At 50.7% G+C, this 15,076-nt stretch overlaps 1 protein-coding gene across 8 annotated transcripts in view; it reads right to left on the bottom strand.

The window, feature by feature from the left end:
- KDM2B (lysine demethylase 2B) overlaps positions 1-14,865 on the bottom strand; it is a 117,593-nt gene extending 102,728 nt beyond the window's left edge. For 2 of the 8 annotated variants that reach the window (XM_081802289.1, XM_081802288.1), the window contains exons 1-4: positions 14,004-14,369; positions 12,612-12,756; positions 9,593-9,671; positions 8,281-8,327 (exon numbers count right to left, since the gene is read on the bottom strand). In XM_081802289.1, the coding sequence (XP_081658415.1) occupies positions 8,281-8,327; positions 9,593-9,671; positions 12,612-12,756; positions 14,004-14,354 (622 nt within the window). In that variant the 5' untranslated portion in view covers positions 14,355-14,369. Of the gene's footprint in view, positions 1-8,280; positions 8,328-9,592; positions 9,672-12,611; positions 12,757-13,067; positions 13,251-13,425; positions 13,451-13,821; positions 14,370-14,761 lie in introns of those variants that run through there. The other 6 variants (XM_081802295.1, XM_081802294.1, XM_081802293.1 and 3 more) reach the window with 5 other exon arrangements.
- Between the last annotated feature and the right edge of the window lie 211 nt (positions 14,866-15,076).

Genomic DNA, 15,076 nt, shown 5'->3' on the forward strand with positions numbered 1-15,076 from the left:
TCTCTCTCTCTCTCTCTCTCTGACTCTCATGAATAAATAAATAAAACATTAAAAAAAAAAAAGCACTGGCCACAGTTCAAAGCCCACCTAGCTACCTCCTAGCAGTGAGGCCTTGGGTATGTATGGCCCTAAAGTTCTCTGGGCCTCCGTTTCCTCATCTGTAAGGTGGACATAATAGGGCCTGCCCACACAACAACTGAAAATACCTTGTAAACTTAAAAGCAGGAGTCCTATCGAGGACGCTGTGCCGAACTGAAGGTACAAGGGAAAGGGGAGGGCCTGGGGCGGGGAGTGTCCACACCACTTGGGACAAACCTTTTCCCAGGTCTAGGCCTCAGTTTCCTCGCAGTGAAATAAGATGCCTGCAAAGGTTTCCGGGTTCTCCCTAAGCACTGTTACCTTCTGGTGCCTCACCGTTGAACCTTCAAAAATTATCCCCAGGACACATCCAGTGCCGGGACGTCCTCTGTGCCCTGGGTTCTAGACCCTGCCTGACCCTCACAGACAGAGGAGCGGAAGAAGATACAAACCCAGACTAACAAAGCGATCAGCCAAGAAAACCCAAAAGACACCTGAGCCAAAAACAATAAAGCTTTGGATTACAGGACACTGAGAGCCAGCCATGGTTCTGTGCAGAAGTTAAGAGAACAGCTCCTTGGTCAAACGGATATGGGCATAAATCTCAGCAATTCCACACACTAGCTTTCAGACTGTGGACAAGTCACTCTGAGCCTCAATTTGACATCGATGGAATGGGGGATAGTGGGAAATCCAGTTTTACACTGATCTGACAAAGTAACACAGGAGAGGTCCCTGGCTTATAGTAAGATCTCAGGAAGCAGTAGCTAATGTAGTAGCTCCAGTCCAAGGAGCTACCCCACAGCGGAGTGATTCCTATTAGGTAAACAGGGGGCAGAAGAAACTTTAGTTCCCCAAGGCCCAAACACAGTCAAGATTTTGATTTCAGAACACAGGCTTTGGGTGTGCCTGGGTGGCTCAGTCATTAAGCGTCTGCCTTTGGCTCAGGTCATGATCCTGGGGTCCTGGGATCGAGCCCCGAGTCGGGCTCCCTGATGGGCGGGAAGCCTGCTTCTCCCTCTCCCACTGCCCCTGCTTGTGTTCCTTCTCTCGCTGTGTCTCTCTCTCTGCTTAAAAAAAAAAAACCACTGGCTTTGCAGGAAAAGGGAAATAGCGACAAAAAAACAAGTGAGCTGGGTGTTCATCTTAAAGAGAAAAAAAAAGGAAACACAGCTGAACCCCTCTGAAACCCTCCTTCCTTGAGACTCAGGAGCCACGGCTCTCCTGACTTCCTGCACCTCCCCCTGCGTGCATCTCTGTTCTGCGAGGCGGATGCCTCCCAGACCATCTGTCTCTCCCCAGCTCCATTCAGTGTGGCCAGAACAGAGGCCAACCACACCCACCCCACGCAAGTCTACTTTTCCTCTGGGTTTGCATTATGAGCATCATCTTCTCCCAACTGCTGAAATTCCAACCCACGTTTGAATCTGAGGTGCCATCTGCTGTCTGGGCAACTCAAAAGTCACTTCTCTCCAGGCCTCAGTCTTTCCCACCTGTGAAAGGGGAAAGCAAGACTAGGGGAATTCTAAGAACTTTTCCGGGGTTTACCATGTAAAATGTCTATGATTTTAAGCCAACTTTAAAAAAAGGTCTGGAAGCAAGTCAGCTATGGTTGATTTGTAAGGATTGAGAATTTACTAAGCACAGCCCATCAAGGGCACGCGCGCATGTCTGGTGAGTCTCCTTCACGAGACACAACACAGACATGGAGGAGGAGAAAGTCAAGAAGCAGAAGCGTGAGGAAACGCCCAGAGCTGGGTTCAGATCCGAACTTGACCGCCCATCCACAGGCCATGTGGGTTGTTCCCTCTGAGCCTCGGATCCCTCATCGGGAAAGGGAACAGTAACACTTCATTTATATGATTATTGGTGAGGACAAAATGAGGTCACATGGTAAACATACAGTAAAAGATAGGTGATGATTACTATAATTGGATGAATAAATGAATAGTGAATGAGGCGGTTTGTCGTTAAGATTTTTTCAAGAAAAGCGGCCAAAGAAAACCTGTTAGCTTGGGTATCCTCGTTAGAGAGAAACACAATAAAGAGGGGCGCCTGGGTGGCTCAGTCGGTGAAGCGTCTGCCTTCAGCTCAGGTCATGATCTCGGGGTCCTGGGATCAAGCCCCACATCGGGCTCCCTGCGTAGCAGGAAGTTTGCTTCTCCCTCTCCCTCTGCCCCTCCCCACAGCTCATGCTCTCTCTCAAATAAATAAATAAAATCTTTAAAAAAAAAAAAAAAGAAATACAGTAAAGAGATAATATGCAGGACCCCATGGCCGTGAGGCATCCCTCAGTGACATAATGGTGGAGAGTGAGTAGGGACCCAGCACTTTATGAACATGTCTTCTCGGAAGGTTTAAAGGCATCTTCAGAGGCAGCTAGAGTTCTTTCCCAGTCTCCCTATCCCCCCAATTCCCGGCACACAAATGTGAAAATATCCCAGTCTTCTTAAATGAACTATCTGGGATTGAGAGTATTGGTCGTGGGATGCAGGGAGCTGTCCGGGGGGACACACACACTAGAGCATCCAGAAACAGACCCACACAAATGCAGTCACCTGATTTATGACAAAGACAATATTTCAGTGCCATGGGGAGAAGGTATTTTTTTTCAATAATGGTACTGGGATCAACTGGATATCCATATAGGAGAAAAGGAATTTCAACCCCTATCTCATACCAAACACAAAAGTCTATTCCAGATAAACTATAGATCTCAATGTGAAAGTTCGAACAATAAAGCTTTTTTGAGAAAAACATATGAACATCTTCCAACCCTGGAGTGTGCAAACATTTCTTAAACAAGATACAAAACAAGTACAAAAAAAAAGACCTAAATGGTCTGTGTTAAAATAAAGAATGTCTGTTCATTCAAAGATACCTTTGAGAGTGTGAAAAGGCAACCAACCCACAAAGTAAGAGGTGATTTTTGGAATGCATAATCATATCCTGAATATATCAAGAAACTTTATGTTATGGGCTGAATTGTATCCCCTAAAATTTCTATGTTGAGGTCCTAACCCCCCAGGACCTCAAAATGTTATTATATTCGAGAACAGTCTTTAAAGAGGTAATTAAGTTAAAATAAGGTCTAAAATAAGGGTAGGCCCTAATCCGACAAGACTGACGTCCTTATAAGAAGAGATTAGGTTATACAGCGTGAGAGGGAAGACCACGTGAAGACATAAGGAGAAGCCTTCTACAGCCATCTACAAACCAAAGAGAGAGGCCTTTGGAGAAACCAACCCTACAAGACCTCGATCTTGGACTTCTAGCTCCAGAATTGTGAGCCAATAAATTTCTGTTGTTTAAATCATCCAGTCTGTTGTACTTCGTTGTGGCGGCCCTAGCAAATAATGCATCTTACACTCAACAGGAGACAACCCTTCAAAATAATGGAGAAAAGACTTGATCAGACAGTTCACAAAAGACTATATCCAACTAGCAAACAAACATATGAACAACGGAGCTCAATTTCATTAGGAAAGAAAGGCAAACTAAAACCACCATGTAATAAACCAACACAGCAACGGGACTAAAATGAAAATGATGGAAACACAAACTCTTGGTGAGGATGTGGCACAATCAGAACTAGACCAACCCCTGTGGGCAATGACTTGACGGTGTCTACTAAAACTGAACATATACGCATCCCCTGTGACCCAAGCAATTCCGCTCTCCGGTATGTGCCCCACAGAAATGCATCCCTCTGTTCCCCAAAAGTCACGTTCTAGAGTGTTTATAGCAGCACGAGACATAGAGCCTTAAACCGGCAGCTCCCCATGAGCCCATTAATAACAGAATGCATAAACACGTTGTGAAATAGTCACGTAACAGAAAACCATAGCAATGAAAATAAACCATCTACAACTACACACAACAATCTGGATGTCTTATAAACACCAAGTTGAGTGAAAGAAGCAGAAACGACAAGAGGACACCTGCCTGATTCCACTATTCCATAAAGTATGAATGCATGCAAAATTCATCCACACTGTTAGAAGTCAGGGCGACAGTGGAGGGCAGGGACAGCATTGGAACACCGGAAGGATTCTGGGGTACCAGGTACCATAATATGTTCAATTTGTTAAAATTAATCAAGCTGTATCGTTACCATATGTGCACTTTTCTATATGTAAATTATACTTCAATAAAAAGCTTTTAAGTGTACAGTGTCCTAAAAATGGAAAGCGCCTTTTTTTGTTTTTAAAGGCAAGGAGCTAAGAACGGAGACCAGGTGCCTGAATTCCCAGAAGGCATATAAACAGGGCTGATAGAGAAAGGCCGGTTTCAGGGCATCAGAGAAGAATCTATAGCCCCAACTTGTGGCCTCAATAGTTGGCCCCTTCTCAAAAAGCTGCCTCCCAAGATTCGAGGCCTGGGGAGGGAGGCCTGGAAGACAGAAGCTGAGATCCCACAATGACTGCCCCATACGCTGCCCTCCAAGGCAGAACCCCCATTTCCATTAGGGGCATGTTTATGTCATCCATATGTTTATGTCATCACAGGGGATGCAGCATCACCCCTTCCCCACTCCCAGATCACTTGCTTGTGCTGCAGCGGACTGGGGTTGTGCTAAACCTACCAGAGCCAATCCAGAGACACCTGATGGAATCACTGGTGGGTGGCGAGTAAGGACCTGAGCTGGCCGGACAGAAGCGGGGAGCTGCTGGCTCCCCATCTTTGCCGCTCCATGGGGAGAAGCTTTCTCAAGAATGAAGCAGAAAGAGGAAGCAAAAGAGGGAAGCAGAATAGAAAAGTAAGAGTCAACTTCTCGAGATCTTGGAACACCTAGATCAAGAGGTGCCTGAAGGTCACACCCTAAACTTACTATGTAAGCCAGTGTTTTGCTTAGGCCAGCTTGAGTTACATCTGCCATTTATGTCACTATGAAGTATGTGCCCTTTCGCTGCTCACCAGAAGCCTGTGTGCACTCTCAGAGACTCAAATGGGCATAATAGGGGCGCCTGGGTGGCTCAATCGGTTAAGCGTCCGCCTTCAGCTCAGGTCATGATCCAAGGTCCTGGGATTGACTCCCCGCGTCAGGCTCCCTGCTCAGCGGGGAGTCTGCTTCTCCCTCTCTGTCTCCTTCTGCCCCTCCCCCTGCTCATGCTCATGCATGCTCTCTCTGTCTCTCTCTCAAATAAATAATTTTTTAAAAATAAAATAAAATGGCCATAATAATGCACCATGCTGACTGCACCCCTCCCGATGTCGGAACACGCTATACCTTCACAAACCACTTCAATACCCAACAGTCCGTTTGATATTCACAGAAATGCCAAGAGAGATAGGTGCAGGTATTACTATCCTCACTTTCTTTGCCATCCTAGACTTTTCAAGAGCTGGCAAGGATGTCGGAACCATCTTATTGAGTCCTCTTGCTTTGACAAGCAGAAGAATGAGGCACAAAGAAAGAAGGAGCACCTGGCATATGACTAGAGTATAATGAAAACTGCAAAGGGCTTTTAAGTTCCTAAAAAGGGCCAAGAGCATCATTATGAAGCCTCTGATGTTGTCTGAACCTCAGACTTGAGAATCTGGCTTTCATCCTTACTCATAAAGAAAATCTCATCAGATCCACATCCTGCCATTATAATAAATAACATCAGGGACCATTCACCAAACACCCGTCAGACAACATAATGCTAAGCCTTCATTCATTCTCTTATAGGATCCTCTTTTGAGGCAGATTCTGCTACTAGCTCCATTTTGCAGATGTGAAAACTGAGGCTTTGATTGAGCAGCTTGCCCCAAATCAGTCAATTGGCAGAGCTGGACTTCAAACTAAGGTTGTCCAACAGCAAAGACACTGGGTAGGGCTGTGGCACCAGAGTGGGTTGTCAGTGCCAAGACTTAATTTTGGGGGTCCATTGTCCCATCTTCTGCACAGTGTTGGAAAGTCTGCCCCTTCTGCTCTGATGTTCGCCTCCTTCAGCATTTCTAGAATCCAGCTTAAAAAAATGTATCCCCTGAGCAAGTCCTTGCCAATTAACTGAGATTCTTCTACCCATCATCAGCACCATCTCCTTATAGACGATGGGTCCTCCCTTCCGAGTAGCTGTCAACACACTTTGGGGTCAATTATTCTAGCTGGAATATCTGACACAACCACTGCCTAGCTGTTTCCATCCCACACAGCCACCAGAGTCGGCTTTTATGAAACTTAAATCGTATCACACCACTTCAGGCCCACGAGGACGGCGACCATCAAAAAGACAGGCAACCAACGAGTTTTGGCGAGGATGTGGAGAAACTGGAGTCCTCGTACATTGCTAATGGGAATACAAAATGGCCAAGTGCTTTGAAAAAAGTCTGGCAGGTCCTCGGTTAAATATAGTTACCATATGACCCAGTTACCTAGGAATAGACCCAAGAGAAATGAAAACGTATGTTCACACAAAAACTCATACGCAAGTATTCAGAGTAGCATTATTTATAACAGACGAGGAATAGAAACAACCAAAATGTCCATCACCTGACGAATCAAGATGTGGTCTATGCACGCATATCCAGTGGAATCTTATTCATCCATAAATGAGAATGAAGCATGGGCACCTGCTATAATGTGGATGAACCTCAAAAACAGGATGCTGAGTGAAAGCAGCCAGTCACAAAAGCCACATAGTGTGCGATTCTACTTACACGAAACGTCCAGGGTAGACAAACCCACAGAGGCAAGAAGCACATCCCTGGTTGTTGGGGGCTGACTTTGTAGGGGATCCACATGCCGAAACGGCATCGTGGTGATGGCCGCACAACATTGTGAATGTACTCAGAGCGCTGAATTGTGTACTCTAAAATGGTTAAATAGTGAGTTTTACGGTGTATGAATTTTATGTCAGCTTAAAAAAATGTTTTTCACCCTCTCCCAAAGAAAATGACCAGATAGCATAACTACTCCCTTTGCCCTACTTTAAAACCCCCTAGTGGCTTCCCAGTCACACCAGGAGTCAAACCCAAATTCCCTGCCAGGGCCTATAAGGGCCCCCATGGCCCTGGCCCTGTGACCTCTCCCCTCTCCTTCTACTCTTCCCCCACCTCCTGGCCTTTGACCTGGCCTGTCCCTCAATCTGGCATGTTCTTTCCCACAGCTGGCTTCTCATCGTCAAGTCTCTGTCCAAATGTACACACACACACGCACGCACACACACACACACAAGGCCCTCTCTGACCATCCCATCTAAAATACAGCTCCCAGGGGTGCCTGGGTGCCTTCGCTGGTATCCTATTATGCAATGACTCCTGATTTTGGCTCAGGTTATGATCTCAGGGTAATGAGGTAGAGCCCCAAGTAGGGCTCTGCGCTGGGCGTGGAGCCTGCTTAAGATTCTCTCTCTCCCTCTCCCTCTGCTCCTCCCTCACCATCGTGTGTGCGTGCACACACGCACTCCCTCTCTCTCTCTCTCTAAAAAAAATAAACAAATAAAAGCTAAAAAATAAAATAAATACAGCTCCCATCACGCTCCATCCCAATATCCTGCTTTATTTCTTCATAGGCCTAATCACCCTCCAAAAAGATACAGATTTTTATAAACTGTTTACTTCCTTGTTGCGTGTCATTCCAAGCACGAGGAGAGGGATCTTGTCTGTCATGTTCACAGCTCTGAACTTGCCCACCATGTAGGAGCTAACTGAGAGACACCTCTGGAAAGAATGGATTTATTGAAGGACTTCTGTAACATCTGAAATGCCACCTGCTACCTGGTCAGGTGTCCGGAGCACTAAGTGATCAGCTACACTCTGCAGGTGCTCGGGGAGTTAATAAGCATTTGCTGGCTAGGGTGGCAAACCCCACCCTAGACTGTCTAGAACCCTGAGGAAGCAGGAAGAATGATCCCTCCCCTCGAAAGTCTGAAAGTCTTTCAGGGGTCACAAAGCACTCAGTGTTTACCCAGCAACCCACAAACAAACGCAAAGGAGAGATCTAAGACTGTGTTGCTGATGGAGGCTAGGGTCCAAATCGGCCTCATAAAACTGCGCACTGGCAAACACCCTTATGTACAGCTTCTTATGACTTTGCAATCTGACCTGTTCTCCAGAATGAGACGGTTGCAGCTCACACCTGCTCCTGCCTCTTCCCACGGGGACTTTCTTTCCTGAGGCAGTTAGAAATCTAAATAGGCGGGTGGTGAAGACCTCCTGCCCCCTGTCCTCCCTACTTTTGGCATCTCTGAGCTGCACACACAGCAAGCAACTTACCCACTAGGAGTTTGACATCTCGGACTGTGAAATCAGGGTCAGGCATCCTGGAAAAAGAGGAGTATAGGCATTTGCTGAGAGGCCAGAAACAAGAGAGTTCAGCGCAACTCTGGAGGCAGGGGAAAGGCCATTTTTCCAAGAGGGTTCCCTTGCTCTCAGTTTGGGAACCCAAAATGAGATACTCCAGAGGGAGAGTGATAGACCAGTCAATGCCCCAAGGGAGGGTCCCTCTCCAACCACTGAGCCCTTTCCTCACCCCAGTAGGCAAACCAATTCCCTCACTCTCCCCAATATGAACTCAGCACTGCCGTAGAAAAGATGGGACATCCACCGTCCACCCCACTTTTCAGGGGAAGACTGGACCGTGGTGTCAAGGGTAAGTCCCAGAGCTGGGCATTCAAACACCCACTCTCTTTTAAGGTGGGCAGCTCTCTCTGTGTCTCTTCCTCTAGCAAATACCCTCCATAAAAGGAGTTGCAGGGATCCTTTAAGTTCAAAGGGAAAAAAAAGACACACATCATTCCAATTCCAGGGATTTGGTAACCCCGGCTCTAATGACTGAGGTGACCTTCGCTATTAATTAACAGTGATGTCAAAGGTTTGATTTCTACCCTAGGACCGGGACTCTTGAGCAAGCCTGGTAGTAGAGGCTGGAGAGGAGGCAAGCTGGGATGATACCAGCAGCCTCCTCTCCACCCCTGCCCAAGGGGCGGAAACCTGTTCTTCCAGCCTTCCTCCTGGATCTCTCCCCCACCCCACCTGGAGCTCTGACAGATCTCTAAGACAATGTAAACCAAACAAGACACAGTGGGGGAGGCAGGTGCTGGGGCAGGCAGAGAAAGAGGAGACTTGGAGCCTAGCATCCTAGGGTACATGCCCTCCACAGAAAAGAACCAATTTCCCACATAGTGGGAGTCTGAGTAGAAAAATACGTCTCTAGGTGCCCTGCCTCTGGGCTTAGAGACTGGCCAATCCCTTCAGAGCTCAGGCCCTGCCTCAGTTTCCTAACTTGGGAGGGAGGCACAATTCTCCTTAAGAAGTCCCTGCACATAACTGGGGTGGGTCAGGGAAAGAAGTCAACACTGTTTAAGTACCCTCTGTCCTCTCTGCCCAAATTCTCTGAAAAAGACCAATCTTTGGAGAGTTTTTCCCCTTTGTCAGGCCTTGAACAAAGAGATAGTCTCCCCAGATAACGAAGAAAGATCCTTCTCTGTGATGAGAGGTGGGAAAAGGGCAGAAGAAATCTATTCCAAACCACCAACTACATTAGGGAGAGAGACATGGGAAGAAGTAATTTGTTTAGGCAACTTACTTAATCCCCAGTCCATCCTTTTCTCGAAATATCAGGGGAACCCTGAGAGCTTCTCTCTGCACGTATTCATAGTTGAAATCTGTTTGGATATTGGAATTAAAACAGGTTGGTTAAGTCATGAAGGAGCAGATGAGCCACAATCAATCGGTCAGAGGAAAGAACACGGTTATAGCAGATGCAGGCTCCAGTTCTAGGGCAAGAGATCCCTGTCAAATGGCAAGGAAATGGAGCAGGCAAAGCCCATGCCAACTCTCAGCTCCTCTGCCTACTCAGTCATTCCCTGCATGCCCCATGGGTCAGAACTTGTCAATGAACAGCCCAAGGCCAGGGAGGGTGGGGAGGGAGACTCATGAAAGAGCCCCGCACAGAAAAGGCCCCAGCCATCGCTGAGAAAGAGGGACACAGAAATGCACCCCAAGCTGAGCTCAGAAAGTAAAGGCAGTGCAAAATTGAAGAATACCACCTGGGAGGATCTGAAGCCCCAGAGAGGAGGCTGGGAGGAGGGTTCTCATTGTAGCTGAGCATCGGGGAAGATCTTATTGTAATATCCTGCATAGTGAAGGGGAGGGGGGGGGAAGCTGGTTTCCCTGGAAACTGTGTATTTGGTGCCAAAATTACTAGAGAACTGGGCACAGCTTTGTTGTCTTAATAGTGTAATTCTGCTCCAGCTACTGCCATCCTTGTTTCCACCAGGACGCTCCCCCCAGGTGAAGGCAGTTTGAAGAGGGCACAGTGAGGCCCAAAGCCAATTCACAAGGTAGTGCTGCGTCTGGGCTTTGTCTAGTGTAGACCCCCAAATCCCTTATCAAAAGCCCTGGAGAATGAAGGAGGCCTTCGTTTTTACGTTCCTCGAGTTCCAAAACCAGCGGATCTGACCCAACCTTACCCCTAAATATGGAGTCGAAGGAGGCTGAGATAAACCATCACATCCCCAAATCCTGAGGTGAACCAAAGCAATCCACAAGGCCACAAAGCCACATGCCCTCCCTGGCCAGTTGGAGGAGAGATAGGAGAGACCACAGGCCTCGGGAGCCCCTGCCCCAGGCAAACAGTTCACCAGGGCAGCTTGGTGGGGGAGGAGGCCAAGGCAACTCTGCTCAGAGCAGAGGAAGAGAACAAAACCAGAGCTGGGGAAAGCCCTGACCTTAGCAGCTCAGATCCCCAGGGGCTCACAGTGAATGGGGATTCCTAAGGATTTAAAGGCAGAGAAGTTTAAGAAGCTTCTATTTTGAATCCAGGCTAAGGGCTCCTTCTGTTTCTCAGCTCCTCCCTCGAAGTTTTGGGGCCAGATCTGAATTAACTACCAAATCGCTAGGGCCCTCTCCTTTGAAAAGAGCCTGGACAGAAGATTTAAGGGCTCTCCCTAGCTGGAATCTACCCCCTACACACCCACACCCAAAGCCCGCCCCCCACCCCCACTCTCCTCAGCTTCAACTTCCTCAAATGAGCTTGAGAAAACACTCAGATCTTGGGCTGAGAATTCCTCACAAATGACTAGGAAGAGTTTGCATGTTGTTTTCTCATAGGATCCACCAAACTCAGTAAAATGGGAAAGAAACAAAAGGAATTAAAATCCCATTTATGCTAAGGAAATTTAATTGTAGTTGAGACTAGCCCCCCAGACGGTCTACCCTCAGGGTGCAAAGACCTGGCAGGCTGAAAGAAATGTCTTCTTCCCTCCCCCCAACAACTACCCCCTACCACTGAAGCCCAGCACCCCCGGAAGCAGTGGGCACAAAAGAGAAACTTCACAAATGCAAAGCCAGGGCTGTCTCTTCTGGGGGCTAACCTACAGCCCCAGCCACTCAACCAGAGCCTGAAGGGGAAGGCACTGCCCCGGTCATCAGCTCACTGAGGGATGGAAGGTTTTCCAAGGGGGACGGGGGGGGGGCGGTCAAAAAATGAAAACGGTGTATTGTAACAGAAACTTGAATATCTAAGAGGGGAAAAAAACAACTTAGAAACCCCAGAGAGCCCAGGGAAATACCTAGATAGGCAGGGGCATCTCCAAAACCCCAACTCCACAGGCAGAACCACAGGTCACACGGGGCCTCTGGAGGTCTCATACCCAAGCCAGAGCATCACCCCAGCGTTGGCAAGACACCACCAGACACCTTCCTAATACTAGGGTCAGGGAGAAACTCAGGCCCTGAAGGTCTCAGGCTGGGGAGACACCCCAAAACCCCAGAGGCTTCCCCAACTTCTCTAAACTGGCAGGGCCTACCAGGGACAGAGCTCTCAAGGTCTCAGGCTGAGAAGAAACTTTGTTCCCCAGAGGGGTACCCCACATTTTCACTTCAAACTATAGGGGTCAGGGATCTCAGCCTGAAGCCTGAGGGAGTAAAACTCTCTTACCCCCAGTCCCGACTTCAAACTGTCAAGACTGAAGGGCCAGAGGCCTCAGGCGCAAGTGGGGGCTCCAACCAACAGCTCTGAACTCATCCGGCCCCTGCTCAAATCTGGCCGAGACCAAAAGGTTGCAGGGTTCCGTAGACCCCGGGAGCTGAGGAAGCATCATTCGGTGACCCCAGCATCCCCAGCACCAGCTCCTAACTGGCAGGGCCCGAAATGGGACAGGGTTTGGGAAGCTTCAGGCCTAGTGGGGTCCTCATCCCAATGCCCCAGGGGTACCCCAGCCCCTCTCCCAGTCAGGCTGCCGCACCTCATTCAGCACAAGGAGCTGGGCTAGCTCTGGGAGGGGTAGAATGCCGCGCACCCGCCCTCCCTCCGTCCACCCGTCAGTCCCCAGGTCCCTCGGACCGCCGGTCCCCTGGCTCTGCCCACCTTGGGGCCGGCTGTGGGCGCGGGCCGGGTCTAGGCCCACGCCCGGCCCCCGTTCCCGCCTGCCCTCCTCCTTCGCCACCCCACCCCACCCCCCCAGTGCTCGGCCTTGTTTCGTCACCGGATCCCCTGGAATGGGGGACGCGGGCGCGAAATACGAACCCAGCCACCGGCAGCTCCCTCCCCACGTGCACTCGGGCCGCGGCTCGGAGGGCGGCCCGAGGAGGGGGCGCCTCACCTTTGCCCTCCATGGCGTGCACGAAGTCCCCCTGGTACAGCTGACTGCGCAGCTTCTCCTCCAGGCTGAAGCCGCGGACGCTGACGATCTCCTCCACGTCCGACAAGTCCTCGTTCTCGTCGTATCTCTGGCGGTCAATCGGACGCTGCGGGGACCCAAACCAGAGAGCCCGAGGCATTACTGGGGGAACTGGGGGGTCGCCTCTTACCCTAGGCCCAGCTCAAGCAGGTGCAGGAGTTGCGCGCCCCCCCCCCCGCACCCCACCACTGCGACCCGAGCAACTTTGCGCAAATGCCAAAGATGCTGAAAACCAGGATAACGAGAGGGGCCCGCACCCCCGGGGTCCGGCTGTGCCCCACACAGGACACTCCCCTCCTGCATCTTTGGAGGCCGTGGAAAGGACATCTGGGGCTCTCCCTTGCCCCCCACCCCCGATAGGTGTTGAGTTTTGCCCACTCGGCCAGGAGCCTGGTTATGTAACCCGCGAAGGGGGCTCCGCGCACGGGCTGGCGGGGCATTTGTAGGCCCCGGGAGGAGCCACCGCAGCGCCCGGCTCGGCGCTAATAGCAGCCCGGGCGGCCGCCGCGGCAGAGCCGGGAAGCCGGAACCGGGGGCCGGCGGCATTTCTAAGGCTGGAGCCGCCCCCGAGCTACTCGGGAAGCTGGAAAGCTGAAATGGAAGGGCTGAGACCCCAGCCGCCCCCGCCGACCGCCCTCCAGTGCTAGAAGAAGAGGTGGAGGGGGAGGTCGGGGCTTGGGAGGGGGAGAGGCAGACGGCCCGCCACAAAGCTCCCATCGGAGACCCCAAAACGCACCAGCAGCTGCCTCATCTCCCCACAAGCGCGCGCGCACACTCACTTCCTAAGGAGACTCCCCCACCACTCCCCGCATCCCCTGCCTCCTCCCTCAACCGCCCAGCGCCGGGCCCTGCAGCCCCCCAGATTCCGGGCGAACCCCGAGCCCGCTCAGCCTCTCTCCACGCCTTTCCCCGCTACCACCTCCCCACTTAAGTGTCTGAGACTCTGCGCCTCACAAGGGACTGGAGGAGTAAGCTGCTTGCTTCCTTTTGCATGCAATTTATTATATTTTTTCCGGTCCTCTTGCAAAATACAGAAAAGGAAAGAAAAGGCAGCAAGAAACAACAACAACAAAAAAAAATAGATCTATCATTACCAGATACAGATTTGGAAAAAAAAAAAAAAGCTACACACCAATCTTCTTCCAGAGTCTTTCTCTGCCTCCATTTTTTTAGGAGAGTTCACCAATTAATTGTCAACACTCCTGCCCCCTGCATTTTGGCGGAGGGGGGAAGGAGGGAAGACCAAAGAAAACAAACCAAAAAATAAATAAATAAAGCAAGCCACAGCCGAGATCTACAAAGTTTTGCACCAACACTTAAGCAGATCCGTTTGCAAAGTCCTAGGAAACCATTTTCAGCAGTTGTGGGGGGGGAGGCGTCGACGTCATAATCCCCGGAACGTAAACATTGTTGCCGATCGCGCTCTGAGCCCGCGGCCGGGCTAGTGGAGGGGGCACTCGGCCCGGGATGGGGGGGGCGGGGGCGGCTGCCCGAGGAGGTGTGGGGCGGGGAGGGCGCCCGGGAGGCACCGGGCGCCGTTAGCGCCCTGGCATCGCTGTTTTGTTGTTGGGTCACGAGTGCGCCTTGCACGCAGGCGCCGCCGCCGCCCGGGAGTTGTGTGCAGAGCTGACTTTTGGAGGGCTGAGTTGCAGGCGGCGGGCGCATCCCGGAGATGGCGGGGCAGGGAGGGAGGGAAGGAGGAGGGGGTGGGGAGGGAGGTGCAGATTTGCACGGCTGGTCTCAGCGGGAGGCGCGGAAATGCAAGCCGAGCTTGCTGGCTAGAAAGCCCCCGAGGCCTGGCACCCCCAAAAAAGACCCCCCACCTCAATCCCTGCCCCCATTGCCCACGGCCCCCACGGGCCACCCCTCTTCCTCTTCCTTCATCCACCCCACCCCATTACCTACGTGGCCGACCCAAATTCAAAGCGCTTTGTATATATAATTGTTTTTTTCTTTCCTGCTGCATGTCTTGCTTGGGGTGGGGGGACGATCCTCTCCAGACCCCCATATGAGGACCTGCCATATGGAGGAGGCATTTGGGGGCTCAGGAAGAAATTAGCGCAGCTCCATACCTGTACGGACTGCATAACTTTTAAACTCCCGGACTCAAAGATATGGACCCACACACACGCAGGTACAGGAAATACAGCCAGACCAGAGCCTTTTCAGACCCGAGCTGACCGGAAGACGTTGCCTTTCATTCATTCATCCTGCCCGCGTCTGTGGAGTCCTTTACTAGGCGACGAGCCCTGGAACAGAAGTTGGACAGTTTTTAAAGGTCTCTGCGCTCGCCAAGAGAAGGAAATAGATGCTCAGGAGTGAAATACGGAGAGAATCGGATCTGGCGCCTCCTAACGCAGCGGGCAAGCAGGCGAAGGGTAAGCCCT

Source organism: Leptonychotes weddellii, chromosome 13 (assembly GCF_054177405.1).
Source record: "Leptonychotes weddellii isolate Sample4059 chromosome 13, ASM5417740v2, whole genome shotgun sequence".
Lineage (NCBI taxonomy): Eukaryota > Metazoa > Chordata > Mammalia > Carnivora > Phocidae > Leptonychotes > Leptonychotes weddellii.